The sequence below is a fragment of the Microcaecilia unicolor genome, chromosome 1 (assembly GCF_901765095.1).
Source record: "Microcaecilia unicolor chromosome 1, aMicUni1.1, whole genome shotgun sequence".
Classification (NCBI taxonomy): domain Eukaryota; kingdom Metazoa; phylum Chordata; class Amphibia; order Gymnophiona; family Siphonopidae; genus Microcaecilia; species Microcaecilia unicolor.
In genome coordinates, this window is record NC_044031.1 from 389752951 (window position 1) to 389773372 (window position 20422).

The 20422-nt window shown below is 39.8% G+C and overlaps 1 protein-coding gene across 1 annotated transcript in view; it reads right to left on the reverse strand.

Moving 5' to 3' along the window:
• Positions 1-1250: 1250 nt before the first annotated feature.
• CBX7 (chromobox 7) overlaps positions 1251-20422 on the reverse strand; it is a 299910-nt gene continuing 280738 nt past the window's right edge. The window contains exon 7 of the mRNA XM_030210908.1: positions 1251-7185. Coding sequence (XP_030066768.1) covers positions 7138-7185 — 48 coding nt within the window. The 3' untranslated portion in view covers positions 1251-7137. The remainder of the gene's footprint in view (positions 7186-20422) is intronic.

A 20422-nucleotide genomic window follows, 5' to 3' on the forward strand; every position in this document is an offset into this window, starting at 1 on the left:
GACTCTTCTTTGTTGACACATTAGAGAGGGGAAGGGTTCCCCAAATGGGGAGGGGCAGATGGGATATGGCAGGGGATGATATCAGTATATTGTGTATTGCTTATCGTTGGAGTCTTTGGTTTATACTTGTAATGCTATATGACTCTGCTCTTTGGTTATTGTTTCTAAAATTTAAAAAAAAAATCTTGCCATCATCCTAAAGTGACTAAGGGGCTAATTTTCAAAGCACTTAAACTTACACAGACCGAAATGATTGGTAAGTGCTGCCCTATGGGCCCATTCAAACTTAGCAATGCCATAACTCCCTCTAACTTCATATCATGACCTGTATTCAGATTTCTTTCTAAGGGAAATGCTACCTTCTTATAATTTATTGAAACTTGTTAGATATTCTAGCATGCCCTCTTCTTTTTCTTCTTCTTTGCATCCCTTCAGCCTCTCTATCGTACCTAAGTTCCAGGCTCTAAACCAAATTCTCTCAGTGCCATTTCCAATGGATGTGGTCTCCAAAACTGAACACTGGTATTAACCAACAGTTGGAAGACTTTCTTTAGCATAGATTACTGGTAAGAGCAGAGAAGGGAACTGACTATTAATATAGCAAGGGAAGAAAGGCCAACTGGCAGACCAAATAGCCCTTTATTTGCCGATATCGTCATATATGATGGGTCAATGAGATGTCAGACAGCAACTGCCCACCAGGATAAAGCAAACCCATTATGTATAACATTTGATGCTCTTAATATTTAAAAAGCATAATTTCAATTTCCAGTCAGTTAGAGAATAGGCGAGGAGCTAGAAGGCTACCGGATGAATACAGCAAAAGATCTCTTCTTTCCAGTGTTATTTCACTAAAGTGAAGTTTAGAAGCAGGACACCCAAAGAAGATAACAGTAATATATAAATTCTGAATTCTATTTAAAAATTCACCACATGCTTTCATGAATTCTAATGTACTTTGTGGTATCAGCTATGTATATCAATGGCTGCAGCAAGTGTTTACTTAAAAATTTGACTATCTTGGCAGCTTGGAAACAAGTGAAGCAAAGGCTTACTGACATTTAAAACAAAATCAGAAACCTATCTATGAGTAAATGGGCATCAACACCACATTCTCTTCCTACTATTTGTATAAATGAAAGACTTTACCAGGACCCTCAGTAAATCTTATTTCACCATATTAAATTTATAACAGAAGGCACATTTATTTTTCCAAGAATTAAAAAAAAAAACAAGCATACCACGTGTAATACTTTAGATGCAATATGTTTATTGTACTTATAATTTGCCACATATTCCACTAAAATCATCTAAATAAATAGATGGTCTACATCTTACCATATCAATACAAAAATAAACCCTGTTTTTCCTCAAACAACAATTTCAATGTGTACAATCTCCAAAAATCAGATTTCTTCATCTCCCATTTCCCCATTACATTCAGATTGTCTGTACAAAAAATTAAACACTCTTTTTCTGTGCAAAAGCTTTCATGTGCAAAGACTAGCAGGCTAAAAAATAATTATACAAAATAACCCACACGTATGCAGCCATGCTCACTCACACTCAACATAATGCATTAGACATTAAGAGGAAGAGTTAGAACTAAGAGCACTCAGATTAAAAGTTGCCATGGATACATGAAAGGGCAACAAAGTAAAGTTTTTATAGTGAAGGTAGAACATAGACCTTATGGATAAAATGAATGTGTGAGTGTGTTGGCAAGTCACTAACTTAATAAAGCATGAAATCATTTTAAATGTAGTAAAAAAAGCTCATCCTTTAAATGTAACCTTGGTGATACAGGATCTTAGGGATATATAATCAAATCTGAGTCAAATTCAAAGATGAAATCAATTTAGTTTTATAAAATCCATAGATTCCTCTATCCAAAGATCTTTCATTGTTCACTTTATTTGATATACCACTTAGCAGTATTCATTGTCTAAGCACTTCACAATTAGGGGAAAACAACAGAGTAGTAACTTGAGAACTGGGAGAGACAAACAAGATCAGGGTTAACACAGTAGGAAGGCATAGGTTATATTGTAGATAAAAAAATAGAACAAGCAGATAAAATTAAATTAGTCACTAACAAAGTCATACAAATAGAAGTAAGTGCATGAAGACAGACAGTGCAAATAGAAAGCACTGTTGTCAATGGGCCACAAAGGCAGAGAACATTACTTAATTAGATCCAAAAGCCAAATGAAAATACTACCTACATCTAAGGCTTTTTTGAATTCCTTAATGGAAGTTTGTATAAGTGTGTTGGGAGAAGAGAGGGCAGTGGGAGAAAAAAAAATCAGATGGAATTTTTGCTGCAGTTCCCAGGGAAATTATATGTGGACTTTGCCAGCATCTAAGGGCAAAACACAAAAAGTTTCAAGAATCAAATTTGATAAACCCACTCATTTTATGTTTGTCAAATTGATTCACAAATGTCTCAAAGTTCACATATCCTTTTTACTCTACACCCTTAGGGGCCCTTTTAAAGAAGTCCATTTTACACCTATGGGCTTCTTAGCTTTTAGTGCATGCCAATTCCATTAGTTCACCCTAGGCTTTAGTAAAATGCCCCTTAATGAGGTAATTCTATAGGGAACCACCTAGATTTAGATGGCAACAATGTGTACATAATGCTGGTATTCTAATCATTTACCTGCATAAATTTCTATTTACTGGCTACTCGGCATTCTGTAAGTACATATCAATATTCCATGATGCATATTTTTGCAGGTGGGCGTTCCCATAAGCAGGATGTGGGCAGGGCACACATTATCATGCATAGATTATACAATGCACTCTTTAACAATCTAGGTGCAAGCATTTATACCAGCTCTATATGGCTGGTGTACATTATCACGCTCAAAATATAGGCATATTTTTGACCTGTTACGCTAGTATTCTATAAAGAAAAGCAGGAGCCAAACAGGCATATTCTTGGTATCTAAGTTAGGCACCTCTTTACAGAATTACCCTGTAAGAGCGCAATATCTGTATATGCCTGTATTTAGGAATCTAAGAAGTACCTACTTTTCTTTATACAATACTAGTGTAACAGGTAGTATTGTATAGAGTGAGTAAAACTGGCTATAGAGGGTTCTTCAATCCATGTCACGTTTTGCCGACTAGTGGCTTTTTCAAGGACGAAACCCCCAGCTTTAAACGCCTGTCATACATGCCGACAGCAATACTCTAATGTCTGCATGTACGACAGGCGATTAAATCTGGGGGGGGTCGTCCTTGAAAAAGCCGCTAGTTGGTGAAACATGTGACATGTCGGATTGAAGAACCCTTTATAATAGCCAACTTTACTCACTAAAAGTGATTTATTATATTATAAAGATTTGAGATGTGAGTTGACTCTCACCTATTGATTAGTATGATCAATATATAAAGAGATTAAGCATTAACAATTAGGGACCAGTGACGATTTTGGGAAGATCACATGCAGTATTGAAGTTTATTGACTGTTTGACTCCCATGCTGAGGTCCTTAAAACCTCCAAAAAACTATATTTTGAAAGTGTCTATATACAAGCTTGGATTGTTTATTTTTGGTGATACACAATACATTGCTTGTGAAATATTGTTTGATTCTGCATCTTGTGGGTATAATTTAGGAGCAAGCACGTATATAAGCCAAAGAGCTGCTGTTAATGCTCAAAACATAAACTGCTAAAACATGCACATAAATTACAGTATTATATAATTTACGTATGTAACTGTGCACCCCATCCAGACTCCACTCGTGTGCATCCACTTTCAAAACTACATGCCATCACATTTAAGCAACTTTTTATAGAATAGCACGTGGCTGGAATTTTGGCATTTACATGCGTATGTGCACATAGTCTGATCATTTACACTTATACTTGGCACCCAACCGTTGGTGCTCACTTTATAAAATTACCCCCTCAATGCTTAACATGACAAGCTTTTTTTTTTTTTTTTTTGCTAAAACACACAGTATGGGAGCCCCCTTAAGTAAGGGTGCAAGTGGCATATTCAGAATTTGATTTACTAAAGCTTTATTTCCGCTCAGTGTCCAAGGGGGAAAACTGAATGAATCAGGCCTGTCGAGCATTATTTGGTTTCTCTATTCAGCCCCCATACCATGCTTTAAGGTTTCCCAGCAGTATCCCCATCCCAAATAACAGAAACCCTGAACCAGGGGTCAAGCTAATTTATGGGATTTATAATCCACCTTTACAGTTCCTGAACTAAACAAGGTAGAACACATTCCAGAACCAAATAACCCAATCAAACCTACCCATTCTCTAAGAATATAAGAAATGCATTGCTAGATCAGACTAAAGGTCCACCAAGCCCAGCATCTCATCTTCAATAGCAGCCAGTCTAGGTCACTATGAAATATTTTGCAGATCCCAAGGAATAGATCAATTTCTTGCAGTTCCTTCCTCAGGGTGAGTGGTAACATTCTGAGGGCAACTTGGCTAATAATTATTTATGGACTTTTCAGGCAATTTATCCAACCCTCTTTCAATCCAGCTCTATTCATACTGGGCGCCTTACATCCTCTGGCAACAAATTCTACAGCTTGATATCAGTTAAGTGAAACAATACTTTCTCTACTTTGTTTTAAATTTGCTACCTGTTAGTTTCATTGTGTCCCCCAGTTCTGGTACACTCTGCTCATGATTTTTTTTTAAACTGCTATCATATCCCCTCTCAGTTTTCACTAGTTTCCATAGACAGCAGGATTAATCAGGTGCAAGTAGATGATCTCATCACATCAATGGGACAGAATAGCTCTTCCTTAGAACCTAGTGAAAAAGTATAAGCATGTGTGGCCTATTCCACACGCTGCAGTCTCCTCAGTTCCATTGCTCAAGAAGTAATGCAGTCTTAGAGATGTGAAAAGGACTGTATGCTTGATAGATCCTGCTATGGAAAACCCCTAGTACCAGTCACCAATGATCTTTTTTCTGTCAACAACCAGGACTGAGTCAGGCACACAAATGGGTAACTCATCTCTTTATATTGTGCAATATTCAGGAGCAGTCCACACAACAAAAAGGTGTGAGAGTTGCAATATCACACAGAAAGATTGGCCAGCTCAACCAAAAGCACTCTTATTGTAAACTGTAGTGTAAGGTAAAGGTATGACATAAAGACTGGGTTGCTGCTGTAGAATCCTGAGTCCAGATGTCTACCACAGAAGCATGGTTCAGAGCTAAACTGAGGGATGAAGAATGGTGTTAAGAGGTGGCTATGCTGGTTCATTCAAGTAAATAAGAACTACATGGATTGTAGCGGCCATATGGCCCAGCATTTATTACTAGACCATGATCATCATGGAAGTTTGAATGTTGCAGATATGCAAAATTGGGAACTACAATCTGTCCATTGGGAGAAAAGCTTTTACTTGTACTGTGCCCAGAATCACACCTATAAATGACATTTTGTTGTTTGAATAAAAGGTTGATTCCTTGAAGTTGATAATGAAGCCTAGAATTTAGAAAAGGCAATTCTTTCATCCCAGAAGTTAGTCATTGAATAGGAACAAACAAGATGATTGGCTACCACCATATGTTAATTGGTATAGACACTGTGGGATGAAGAGAGGCTGAAACAGAGAACCTTGGGAACCAGAGGTCTTTTCAGCAACAAAGACATCACAAAATGTTGTAACAATCTTTGAAATCCATCACAGAGTCAGTCTACAGAAACAAGGAATGGCAGAATGGAGGTAAGATTAGTCATCTTCAATCTTTAGCTTCAGTGTTTCCTTGCATGGATAGAAGTTGGGGTTTCTGAGATCCAGGATGGAATAAATTTAGTGGTACTGAGATGAACTTGAAGTACATATTAACTGTTGGCGAAACAGCAGACACTACTGCAGAGAGAGCAGAAGTACTTCATGATACCTACTGTCTCTTTCGCTTCTCAATGAGGAATCTCCAGTGCAACAAGGTTAGATACCTGGCTACATGGCAAAAGATGAGTTTACAGTGCAAATGTCGAATACATCATAGACTGTGCACATAAGAAGGGTTCCACACTCTTCAACCTCTGCTAGGGCAGTGAGTGCACAGTAAAGATTTTAACATTTGGAATTTATTTATGCCATTTGTATGTCACCTATTCCTAAAAAGATTCCAATTAAAACAAATGCTAGGCATATATTGCACTCTAAAAAATTAAATGCCACGTGTGTAAGCAGCATTGCCCCCATGCAAGCCATCTTGCTCGCATACAGGGAAGTTCTCTGACCTTTTCTAAATGATATTTATTTTACTGTTCATTATTAATAATGATCTTAATTTGGGTGTTGAAGAAAAAATCTCTGGTATAACGAACCTTGTATTTCTAAAAATGAGACCTGTGGCATTGAACGAAGGGATAGGTGGATTTTGGCTGACCATACTGCTTCCATGAAGGTGGCAAATTCTGCTAGTTATAAGCAACAAGAGTGGGAGTCTCAGATTTTAAAGTAGTTCTGGACTGTGAGCAGATTTACACCTGTAAATTAAGAAAAAAATGGTATGTGCTAGTTCATAACTGTTTAAATTTTAACCATCCTTGCAATAGCCTTTACCTAACTTACTAATCATGTGCTAGAGAAGCAAGTGATGGTGGTCAGGAATGTTCTGTGAAATCTCTGATAGCAGATCATCTGGTTTTTGATGGCTCCTTGGTGTATGTGTAAGGGAGGTCCGAGTCTGTGTTCACACCGGTAAGGACCCAAGCTGTACTTGTGCTGTAGTACTTGGCAGTAGAGTTGTGCTGTCAGTTAAGAACAGTATCGTGTGCTGAAGGAACATGCAGCCAACGTACACTGAGAGTGCACAAGGAAGAGTGCACTGAGAGAACACCCATCTCTGATGACAAAAAGGAGGGGTGATTGTGCTGGCAAGTTAAGCTACTAGGTGGAAGGGCTCCACTGTACAGGACAGTATGTAGAGGGTGTTATTGGGATTGTCATGATCTTGTGCTGTTGAGAGGGCCAGAAGGGACACCACAGACTCAGGTTATGTGTGAGTGTTGTCTAGAGAAATGCACTTTTGGTCTGGTAACTTCCAAGGAGTTCTTCTGTCCTGCAACCGGTGGACAATCTTGTTCTTTGGCAACTAGAACCCAGGGCCCATATTCCAAGACAAGGGAACAGATATCAAGGCAGAGCCAGCGGCTCTCTGCGCAGGAAAGTTCTTCCATCATCCTAGGAGGAAGAAACAAAAATTTTAACTAAGAAAATAAAAGTTAATTTATGGTGAAGAAAAAACAATGTAAAAACAACTTTGGAAAACAAAGGTAGAAACCTCTAAAAATCAAGAGAGCTTTGTTTTCACATTTATGCAGCAGAGTGGAAAAAACAAAACTGAAGAGCTGAGAAGACTGCTGCAAGCACCAAGAACCGCACAAAGTTTTGAGCTTTGGTAGAGTTGTTCCACCTTGGCAACATGTGATAGTGTCACCCTCAAGTGCCCGACTCAATCCTGCTTCTTGACTGAAAAAAAAATTATTCAGTGCACTCGTATAAATGCATTACCTTCATTGTAGCAAAAGGTGCTCAAGTTGGCATGTGCTGCTATCATAAATGCAAAGGTTACATTTAAGATATAGTCAGCTCAATTTTTTCTTTTTTTGTATTTCCTACCCAAACGTAAGTTTACTTTAAAATATATATAATCTGCACTATTTTGAACAATAACGCTTTATATCCAGGTACGAATAAGTACCTGTACATACTATGTAAACCGCTTTGAATGTAGTTACAAAAACCACAGAAAGGCAGTATATCAAGCCCCTTTCCCTTTATAAATAATAGCAAACTTCATAGTTCCAATTAATTTGACCTAAAGGGAATTCACTAATTTTGAAAAAACTGCTTAAATTATTTTGGGGCCAACAATAAGGGTTGATTCTTCTTCAGGTACCACTACACTTAAAAAAAAAAAAAGGGCTGCTCTTTGACAACTGTATACTGTCTCTCACAGTGCATCATATTTAAACTTAGGATAAAGAGTAACTTTTTTTTATTAATGTATCTTTACATTTTTTACTGAAGAACCCATAGAACAACTTTTGCAAAAGCCAGTATTTAAATCAACAAGCAAAATGTCATCACACTAATTATGCCTACAACATATAGGGCCATCCATATCTTTTGTGGACTTTGCTGAAATATTCACACTGGATCACATCTCCTTGCTAGAAAGCTCTACAGACTGATAAAGGCTTTGCTGAAATATTTATACCAGATAACATGTCCTTGCTAGAAAGCTCTACAGAAGCTCTTATGCATATTTACCATACCAGGCTCTACTGACTGGATGACATGATTTTATATTAATCCTGTTCTCAGAGCAACAACTTTAACCCATTCCTTACCAGACAAGGGTTGACTTATTCAGATAATTTAAAATTGATTCTAGTTTCAGCTTTCTGCTCCTTAACTCGAGGAAAAAGGTGGTTGGAAAGCAGTAGTAAACCATTCCACTCTAAAAAAAAAAACAAATTTCAGCTTGTCGAAGAACACTACTGTGAGGAAGATATAGTCCATGTTCTGCTCACCCTCAACAGAAGCCAAACATCCAACACCTCTTCAGATCAGGGTGGCATGCAAGGTTGGGGCAGATGTTGGATGGTAATTCAAGAAGATTAATAACTTTCTTCTCCACTCCCTAACCCCCCCCCCCAAAAAAAAAAAAGTGTTTTTTTTTAAAGTGCACCCTTACAGTATGACATAATGGCATGCTTTCCTTCCTTTCTTCACAGACTCAAGTATCTCCATGTAAAGGACTCAATGGGAAGGGACATGATAAAACATATCTCAATCGGGTTGCAAGGTCTGTATGTGGGAAGTACTAGGAGTCTGTATGCTATGAATATCATGCATGTTAAACTGTGCCCTTCTGTCAGCAGTAAAGTGGGTATATGTGTAGGTTTGTGTTCATGGGATGCCTTCTGGATGTGTGGACTGTGCAGGGAGATATTGGGTAAAACTTCAAGATGAAGGGGTATGGGAGAGTATGAACCACGTCACTTTATTTGGAGGATACTGGGTGATGTGTGAGTATGCATTTCACAGTCTTCCTCTGCCCCTGTTCTAAGACCCATTTCCCTCCCTTTTGCGCTCTCTCCTCTATCTTCTCCTCAGTCTCCTTCTCTCTTCCTTACACTCACTCTACCTACCCCTACCTCATGCATTCATTCCCCATTGCATTCAATCTATTTCTTCTACCCACTTCACTTGCACTCCCTTTTCCTTTCCTTCCAAATATGTACATACTTTCCCCATCACAGCTGTAGTGGCTGCTTCTCTCCTGTCTGCTGCAGCAAAGGCCCAGACCCTCCCTTCTTAGGCTGTCTGTTCTTTATGTACAAGTATATTTGCAGATCCACACAAAAACCAATGATAGAGTTGAATAGACTCTCCTAAAATGCCACTGCTCCAGTGAAACATGCCTAAAACACACATCTCCATTGCCACTAGCCTGCTCTTATAACAAACAGTCAAACACCTCAAAGCACTTCCCCCAATATGTTTGGTTTCTATTTGACATATCCAATTACTTTCTGTTCAGTATCATTTAAAATAGTAAATATTTAATAGACCTATTAATATAAAAAAAGAGCATATCTTGAATATATTTGATTGTAACTGGGTATAATATATACAGAATTACAGAAATATCAACTGAAAGGCCTTATAGCAAAAAAGAAAGATATGAAAAGAATACTTTTACTGATAAATGAGATATATGTCCCTTTATCTGCCTTTGACATGAGAGTGATAACGCAACTGCACTGGACAGAGCTGTGAGGGTTTACAAGTGGTTTTTTTTTTCAATTAACAACTCTCTCATAACAGCCTCCAAGCTGGCTAACATACTGTGCTATATATAAGAAGACAACTGTCATAGAGATGTGTCAATGATGGCTGTCACTCTGAAGGCCAAAAAGCCAATGATGGCTACATAAACTGGTCTTATAGAGATGTTTCGAGGATGTGGTCTTGGGAAAATGTTTTGACCGCTTGCAATTCCAGAAGATTGAAATGATATTGTTTTTCTTGTGGGGACCAAGAACCCTATGTAAGGAGCCCATTGAAATGAGCATCCCAGCCTACAACGGAGGCATCCGTGGTGAGGAATTTGTGATGTGTAAGGCGCTGAAACAGCAGTCCCTGGGTGAGATTCTGGGAAACCATCCACCACTGCAGAGAGTGGCGTAGATATGGAGTAACTTGAATATGGGCTGAGAGCAACCCCGTGGCTTGAGACCACTGAGAGGAGATAGAGCACTGAAGTATTTGGCAGTGGAAACAAGCCAAGGGACATCTGCGAGATGCTTCTGAACAGCAGATTTGAGGTCAGAAACTCTGAGCCATGAAAGAAGTTGCACTGCTACTCCCAAGGCAGAATAAAAGAGAGGATGTAAAAGGCATAAGTACATAAGTATTGCCATACTGGGACAGACCGAAGGTCCATCAAGTCCAGCATTCTGTTTCCAATAGTGGCCAATCCAGGTCAAAAGTACCTGGCAAGATCCCCAAAAAGTACAATACACTTTATGTTGCTTATCCTAGAAATAAGCAATGGATTTTCCCCAAGTCCATTTTAATAATGGTCTATGGAATTTCCCTTTAGGAAGCCATGCAAACCTTTTTTAAACCCCTCTAAGCTAACTGTTTTTAAGTACATAAGTAATGCCATACTGGGAAAAGACCAAAGGTTTATCGAGCCCAGCATCCTGTCCCCGACAGTGGCCAATCCAGGTCAAGGGCACCTGGCAAGCTACCCAAATGTACAAACATTTTATACAAGTTATTCCCGAAATTGTGGATTTTTCCCACGTCCATTTAGTAGTGGTCTATGGACTTATCCTTTAGGAAACCTTTAAACTCTGCCAAGCTAACCGCCATCACTACGTTCTCTGGCAACGAATTCCAGAGTTTAATTATGCGTTGGGTGAAGAAAAATTTTTTCTTAATTGTTTTAAATTTACTACACTGTAGTTTCATTGCATGCCCCCTAGTCCTAGTATTTTTGGAAAGCGTGAACAGACGCTTCACTCCACCTGCTCCACTCATTTTATATACCTCTATCATGTCTCCCCTCAGCCGTCTCTTCTCCAAGCTGAAAAGCCCTAGCCTCCTTGGTCTTTTTTCATAGGGAAGTCGTCCCATCCCCGCTATCATTTTTGTCGCCCTTTGCTGCACCTTGAGATGCGGCGACCAGAATTGAACACAATCCTCAAGGTGCAGTCGCACCATGGAGCGATACAACAGCATTATAACATCCTCACATCTGTTCTCCATACCTTTCCTAATAATACCCAACATTCTATTTGCTTTCCTAACCGCAGCAGCACACTGAGCAGAAGGTTTCAGTGTATTATCAACGACGACACCCAGATCCCTTTCTTGGTCCGTAACTCCTAACGTGGAACCTTGCATGAAGTAGCTATAATTTGGGTTCTTTTTTCCCACATGCATCACCTTGCACTTGTTCACATTAAATGTCATCTGCCATTTAGCCGCCCAGTCTCCCAGTCTCGTAAGGTCCTTCTATAATTTTTCACAATCCTCTCGCGAGTTAACGACTTTGAATACCTTTGTGTCATCAGAAAATTTAATTACCTCGCTGGTTACTCCCATCTCTAAATCATTTATAAATATATTAAAAAGCAGCGGTCCTAGCACTGACCCCTGAGGAACCCCAGTAACTACCCTCCTCCATTGTGAATACTGCCCATTTAACCCCACTCGCTGTTTCCTATCCTTCAACCAGTTTTTAATCCACAATAGGACATTTCCTCCTATTCCATGACCCTCCAATTTCCTCTGTAGCCTTTCATGAGGTACTTTATCAAACGCCTTTCAAAAATCCAGATACACAATATCAACCGGCTCCCCTTTGTCCACATGTTTGTTTACTCCTTCAAAGAATTGAAGTAAATTGGTCAGGCAAGATTTTCCCACACTAATGCCGTGCTGACTTGGTCTCAGTAATCCATGTCCTTGGATGTGCTCTGTAATTTTGTTTTTAATAATAACCTCTACCATTTTCCCCGGCACCGATGTCAGACTCACCGGTCTATAATTTCCTGGATCTCCCCTGGAACCTTTTTTTAAAAATCGGCGTTACATTGGCCACCCTCCAATCTTCCAGTACCACGCCCGATTTTAAGGATAAATTGCATATCACTAACAGAAGCTCCGCAAGCTCATTTTTCAGGTCTATCAGTACTCTAGGATGTATACCATCCGGTCCAGGAGATTTGCTACTCTTCAGTTTGCTGAACTGCCCCATTATGTCCTCCAGGTTTACCATGAATTCAGTAAGTTTCTCTGACTCGTCCGCTTGAAATACCATTTCCGACACCAGTATCCCACCCAAATCTTCCTTGGTAAAGACTGAAGCAAAGAATTCATTCAATCTCTCTGCTACGTCTTTGTCATCCTTGATCGCCCCTAAACAGTAGTAGTAGTAGTAGTACCCCTTGGTTGTCCAGCGGCCCAACCGATTCTCTTGCCGGCTTCCTGCTTTTAATATACCGAAAAAAATATTTTACTATGTTTTTTTGCCTCTAATGCTATCTTACGTTTACTACATTCTCTGGCAACGAATGCCAGAGTTTAATTACATGTTGAGTGAAGAAATATTTTCTCAGATTCGTTTTAAATTTACTACTTTGTAGCTTCATCGCATGCCCTCTATTCCTAGTATTTTTGGAAAGAATAAACAGACGCCTCACATCTACCCGTTCAACTCCACTCATTATTTTATAGACCTCTATAATATCTCCCCTCAGCTGCCTTTTTTCCAAGCTGAAGAGCCCTAGCCGCTTTAGCCTTTCCTCATAGGGAAGTCAACCTGTCTCCTTTACCATTTTTGCCACCTTTCTCTGTACCTTTTCTAATTCCACTATATCTTTTTTGAGATGCGGTTACCAGAATTGAACGCAATATTCGAGGTCTGGTCGCACCATGGAGTGATACAAAGGCATTATAACGTTCTCATTATTGTTTCCATTCCATTCCTAATAATACCTAACGTTCAATTTACTTTCTTAGCCTCCGCCATACACTAAGCAGAGGGTTTCAACGTATCATCAACGATGACGCCTAGATCCCTTTCCTGGTCAGTGACTCCTAATGTGGAACTTTGCATTACGTAGCTATAATTCGGGTACTTCTTTCCCACATGCATCACTTTGCACTTGCTCACATTAAAAACGTCATCTGCCATTTAGATGCCCAGTCTCCCAGTCTCATAAGGTCCTCTTGTAATTTTTCATAATCCTTTTGTGATTTAACAACTTTGAATAACTTCATATCATCAGCAAATTTAATTACCTCACTAGTTACTCCCATCTCTAGATCATTTATAAATATGTTAAAAAGCAGCGGTCCCAGCACAGACCCATGGGGAATCCCACTATCTATCCTTCTCCAATGAGATTACTGACCATTTAACCCTACTCTCTGTTTTCTTTTAACTAGTTTTTAATCCACAATAGGACACTATCTCCTATCCCATGACTCTTGAAAAACGCCTTTTTGAAAATCCAAATACACAATATCAACTGGCTCATCTTCATCCACATTTGTTCATCCCTTCAAAGAAATGTAATAGATTAGTGAGGCAAGATTTCCCCTTTACTAAATCCATGTTGGCTTTGTCTCTGTAATTTTGTTCTTTATAATAGTCTCTACCATTTTGCCCAGCACCAACGTCAGGCTCACCAGTCTATAATTTCCCGGATCTCCTCTGGAACCTTAAAAAAATAATTTTGCCGTTACATTGGCCACCCTCCAATCTTTCGGTACCATGCTTAATTTTAAAGACCTGTCTTGCTAGATATTTATGGCAATCCAATAGTTTCCTGTGAAGTTTGAGGAATTATAAGCTTTTTCAAGAGCAAGGAAGTCTGCAAAGGAGAGAGTACTCTGTATTAGAGACTTCAAGTAAATTGTGAAATAAAGTTGATAATCTAGTATGCAGTTGGTTAGCATAGAGACTTGAAATGTTCTCCTGCCAAAAGAGTCCAATGTTATAGCTTCTCTGATTGAAGAAGCAGAAGCATGAGATCTCACACTGTAAGTACTCTTCAAAGCATATTCCACAACTAAGGAATGATGGGGTAACTGCACTTTTTCAAATCCAGTGCATTTTTGTATCCTGTACATCATATCTATTTTCTTTGGAGCAACTTGCTCTGTTAATAGAGTCTCCCAGTTTGTGATTACATTGTTCCTCATCATTGTATGAAGTGGAATAGTGATTTCCTTTCTAGGAGGAGAGTCATAATCTAGAACCTCAAAGAGCTCTGAATGAAGTTCCTTTTCTGTCTCTAACTATCTCACGGACAAAGCCAGGAAAGGATATGTTTTCTGGAGTAGACCTACATCTCTCAGGATGCAGAGAAGGGTCAGATCAGATGCCACAGGACTCGTCAGCTGAGAGATCCTGTGGGTCCCACTGCATCTTCCAGGAGAGGTCAGAGTTTGATTCTTCAAAGTACTCCTCCTGGGCAGTATGTGGAAGTGTGTGTCAACTATAGCGTTGGCTTTAGGTGGAAGAGCGTTGAGGCAGATGAGTCTCCAATGCTGGAAAAAGTTCTTCTGCCGATGTGGACATGTGCGTCAATCGAGCCAGTGTGCAGGACCTCTTCCATGACTGTCTCTCGGATGTATCCACAGGCTGGAATTAGGCTGCTGCAAGCACCTCGTTAGCCTGAATATACTGTGTATGCAGTAGCCCTGAGCATAGCCCAAATTTCATCCTGCAAAGTAGGTGCTGGTACTGGCTGAGAAGCCCGAGTTATAGTCTGTGTAGACGTAGGAGATCTTGAGGACCTCAAAGGCTCTCGGTGAGCAACCAGTTGAAGAAAAGGAGAGCAGTCACTGCAGCATGGATGCTTTCCATGCACTGAAGACATTGATGCAGGGGAGGTGTTGGCAGAGTGGCTGGAGGGAGAAAGATGACAATGCTTCTTATGTCTTTTATTCTGCAAGTCCCTTGATGCATGCAGCACTGATGAGAAGTATATAAAGTCCTTATGCGGCTGCGGTACCGAATCCGATGCTGGACATTCTCAATGATGCATTGGTGCACCTGATGTCAATGCTGACACCAATGACAGTTTTGCATCTAGTGCCAAATCCTCTACCATGCTTGATGCAGATTCAAAAAGTTTTTCATGCTGGACTTTGTGGGTTTTCAGTGTCCTCATTTGCATGCGCAAAGGGCACACTGTATGTCAGTGCTCCGGACCCAAGCACTGAACACACTAGTTGTGAGGGTCTGTGCCTGAAATGGTCCTATTGCATCGAGTACACTCAGCACCCTCGTTGACATGGAGGGAAAAACAGCTGACATAAGATCAAAAGGCTCAATGGTGTGGGAAGCTGGAGTAGCTTTGCACCTGAAAATGGTCGATTATTCCCAGCCGGAAGAAGGGCTCAGAGGCCTCAAAAAGAAAGAAGAAAAATAATTAGAAAATTTAATACACTGATTTAAAATTTGCCACAAGCTTCGGGCACAAAACTAAGATACCTGAGGCAACAAATGGCCCAGCTGGAAACACAGAGTAAGCAGGGTAGAGGGTCTAGAGAGTTACTAGCACAATTGGAGACCACTCGGCTGCCCTTCAGGACCTGGAGCTTGGGGAGATTGCTGAATAAATGCAGGCATTACAGCAGGAATACTTTGAGAATAATAACTGAGCCGGTTGGTTACTGGCTCGTAAATTGAAACAACAGAAAGTTAGGAACCATATTTCCATGATTCAAGACCCACAGGGCATGGAACATAGGCATCCCCGTCAAATTATTTATTGGGATTTAGTAACGACCTTTATGAAGAGATTCACCCAAGGTGGTGTTGCACTTTTGTTTCTTTTAGGTAGTAATTGTCTTGTGATCTTAGAATGTTAACCATGGCATCCAAGTTCCCAGCACTATGTAGATAAGGATCCAGGCTGTGGTTATTTTTTTATGGTGGAAATTACACATTTACACTTTTCAAAGTACCTGCAATACAGAATATTCTGTAAGACTAGTAAATTCTAGGTCCTTTCTTCATAATCTGCAGATAACTTTCAACCAAGTTAACACATGTATTTTCAAGTTACAATGGCTTGCAGTATTTTATATGCAAATATAGACCGATAGTGGTTGAATCACAGAATTTCTTTTTCTTACTTTTCTTTAGATTTGAGTAAATTTATTTCTGTTGAATTCACTGGTAATGCACTATAAAGTTTCTTAAATAATAAAATCTTAAGCCAGCAATGTTTGGAATTGCATCATTTTAGGCTTATAAAATATGCTAATAACTACTGATAAACAGAATATAATTTTTTCTTCAATAATAAAGGGTGTGAGCATACAAATTCATTTAAAGATAAGTACTATATCATAACACTCTGAAAATAAACTTATTTTAGACAACTAAAATTTAATGCAGGGCCAGATGTATTATCTATAATAATAATTCTCACCTGGAAACATTCTGAAGCTCACTCTGTGGGAGGGAAACACTTAAGGCTAGGCTCTCAGCTCACTCACTCTCACTCATGCACCACTCACTGTCACTCATAGACCCGCCCTCAGCCATACCCCTTCCAGACATAATTCGCAACCCCAACATTCTAAATGAAGCCTCCAAACCGGAAGTGTGAGGCTCCAGAGATATCCGTTTTGGCCATAGCTCAAAAACGGAAGTGTGAGATGTCCTGTGCCCCGCCCTCCCCTCAGAACAACGAGGAGGGCGGACCACATTCCAGGAAATAAGAGGTCCCCCTGCCCACATCTTCTATATATATAATTCTCACCCTCATTCTCACCCTCAACATACTATGAAGCCTCAACCGGAAGTGTGAGGCTCAGAGGTATTCTTTTTGTCCAACGGGGCGGGAAAACAACACGATGACGTCACCGGCGGGGCGGGGAAGGCAGAAGCCTCGGAGAATCGGCAACAACAAAAAAACAAAACGTCATCCTCAACGACAGGGCGGGGAACGCAGTCACGCAACGCGATGACGTCGACGGCGGCACAGGGAAGGCACAAGACTCAGAGAACCGGAAACAACAAAAAACAAAACGTCATCCTCAACGGCGGGGCGGGGAATGCAGTCACGCAACACGATGATGTCGACAGCGGCCCGGGGAAGGCACAAGCCGCGGAGAATCGCCAACAGCAAAAAAAAAAAAAAAACCAAACCTGTCACGGGGGACCGAACGACCCAAACAACTTGCGGCTGGAAGGTAGGGGGGGAAGAAGAAAGCTGCAACTAAGATGACAGGAAGGAAAAGGAAAACCTTGCTAGCGCCCGTTTCATGCTCTTCCGAAACGGGCCTTTCTTACTAGTTTTTTCTATAAATAAAAAATAAGAAAAACCATAGATCCAGCCCTGAATGAGGCACCTCTACCACTAAAGCCTGGATATTTAATAAGCTTTGAAAATCCACTATTTCTAAGAAAACTTCTAGCTTGATCATGCACAGTTTTGCTCAAAAATGGAAATTCTATAAAATGGTGCTTACATTTATTTGCATGTTACACGTGTAAAGTACAGACTACTGACACTCATGTGTGCACATATGCATATAAACGTCATAATTCTGCCTTAGTGCTGTTTTGTAATGGTATGCCTAACTTACATAGCAAATGCATGGGTGCATACACAAGGGTGAAGCAAGGGCAGCTCTCAGTTACATGAGTTACTTGTAAAATACTGTAAATTATGCGAGCAGCTTCTACATTTAGGCATCCATACTTATTCCAGTTCTATGGCTGGCGTAATTGAGGTCAGACGCACTTAGAATTACAAAGTTCCATAGGGTACTATGGAACTTTGTAAGTCTAAGGGTCCTGTTTACAAAGGCGCGCTAGCGTTTTTAGCGTGAACTAAAAATTAGTGTGTGCTAACTAGCTAACCGTGAAGACACCCATAGGAATATTATGGGCATCTACATGGTTAGCGTGTGCTAAAAACGCTACCATGCCTTTGTAAACAGGGCCCCAAGTGCTTTAAAAATAAGCCTCTATGTTACCTAAATGTTATACACATCAATACTAGGTTACACTAGTATTCTATAATTGAACTTCGATACCCAAGTTCTATTATAGAATGGGCTCCCACCATGTGGTCTCAGAAAGCCTAAAAGGGGGTGCCTGACTATAGAATTGCTCCCTTAATATACACTATATATTGTGCATGGAGAATCTGCATATGAACAGCAGGGAAAAAGGGGAAGTCTGTTACTGTAACACTGGAAAAACAGAAACATTTCTCCAAGTCTGTTTTCACTGCTGATTTCTTTAACAGGAACTTTTAGCTTTTAGGTGGTTGGAAGCAGCTTGTTATTTAGACATCTCCAAACATGATCACCCTTTAGGATATGAATAATAGTAACAATCACATTGAAATTGTCTTTTTGTCCCTGCTATGCAAGTCCATTTGCTCACTAAGCCTCTTTCAGTTTAATCTGGATGGGGTAAAAATGCACATCAAGGCAGGTGTACACACCTAAAGAGGAGCTCAGAGGTACATCTGACTTATTCACTTTTAGGTTAGTCCTAGCGTCTTAGCTGCAGGCATGTGTTTGCTCATAAGCAATCATAACATAACCACATCATCAAATTTACAAAGCAAATGAAATTATATTTCAAAGTACTGTTATTCCTAAGGGTGTCAGTCTATCCAGATCTCGTGATCTGTAAAATAAAAATGTGTTTTGGAAACATGGAAAAAAATTTGACTGGGCAATTGTGTTGCCAGAGGTTTTCACTACACACAATTATAGCTTCCACCAAAAGGAGATTTCCTTGAATTCATATCTCAGGATCTCACTTTCCTATTAGAAACATCAGTACTGCAAGTACTTAAAGGTACAGTTACACTACACATAATATAATAGAAAAAAAATTCCTTACAAATTTCATAACACTAAGTAATGCGCAAGCTTCAAAGTATGTGGATAACAAATCCTAGAATTCATCTCTAAAAAGCAAGCCCAGAAACAGGAATTATGTATACACTCGAATATAAACCCATTTGAATATAAACCAAGACAAAATTTCCACACAGCCCCACCAAAAAATATGGGAAACTTAACTCTAATATAAACCAAGGGTTTATATTCCAGTATTGCTCCCCTTCTACCTTACCCCATGGTATCCAGCATTTCTCCCCTTACCTCCCTCTCCCAGGCTGGCTGATGACACCACCAAAAAGCATTGTGGTCTGCTGCACATGCTCAAGGCCTGCCAGCTCCAACCCCCCTCAAAAACAGGAAGCTTTAAGAGGCCAGAACAAGGTCTTGAGCATGCGTAGATGCTCACAGTCCTGCAACAGCCGACTGTGATACCTTTTTGTGTGTCAGCCAACCAGGGAGAGAGAAGTAAGGGGAGAAATGCTGGACACCACGAGAGAGGAGGAAAGGGGAGAAATGCAGGACACCACAGAAGAAGGAGAAGGCTCAAGGGAGGGAGATATGATGTTGATGGGGTTTTGGGGGGGAAAATTTCTCTGTTTATATTAGAGTATAAATAGTAAGTCAGAGTATAAAACCCAGAATACAATGCAGCATGGGATAAAACCCAAGACTGGATTAATATATTCTAGGGAATTACAGCATAAAACTTCAGTAGAAGTTTCTGGATACATTAGAACTTGGCCTAAATTCCCCTATGACCTGTACAAAGATTCTTGACTGTAACATGCCCCTCTCCACTCCCAATTCTTGAGAAGCAAGACCACAACTAACTTTTGTCTTTGAAACAAACAAGTATTAGAAACAGTGGCACATTCTTAAAGAAGGAAGCATGCATATATAAAAACCATCCAGAATAACTGAATGGAAAAACGAATAGTGCATTGTATCATATTAAAAAAAAAATGTATATATATCTTACAGAAGACTTTAATATGGCAGTTTCCACAAGGATGCTCCTTCAAGTGAGGGAGCTGTGCCTGGGAAACTGGAAGTCCATTCTCTTATGTCAAGATATCCCTGTATTCAAGATCTGGAAGTTTCTCCTGCTCACTTCCATACCTATCCTCCTAAGACCACAATGTATCGCTTCCCTTACTCTATCCCCTCCACCCAAAAATAACTTGGTGGGGAGAATTTTCTATAGCAAAAAAAAAAAAATGACCATGTTAATGGCAGGAAAATCGGACTACTTCCTCGGAATAACAGGTCAAAGGCTTCCTTGTTGTATGTTAGAAGAAAGGAAAATAAAAAGGAGCAATATTTTCATATTTTAGTAGTCACATATGTATGGGTATTTGGCTATCTGAGGTAGCTGAGCATAAAAATCTGGTGGCAAGTGAAGGAACTCTTCTAGCAAACCATTTAACCAGTTGGCTTACTCATGAGGGGAGAAATCTGACAACACAGTAATTGTGAAGGATATGATGTGATTTCTACTGCTACA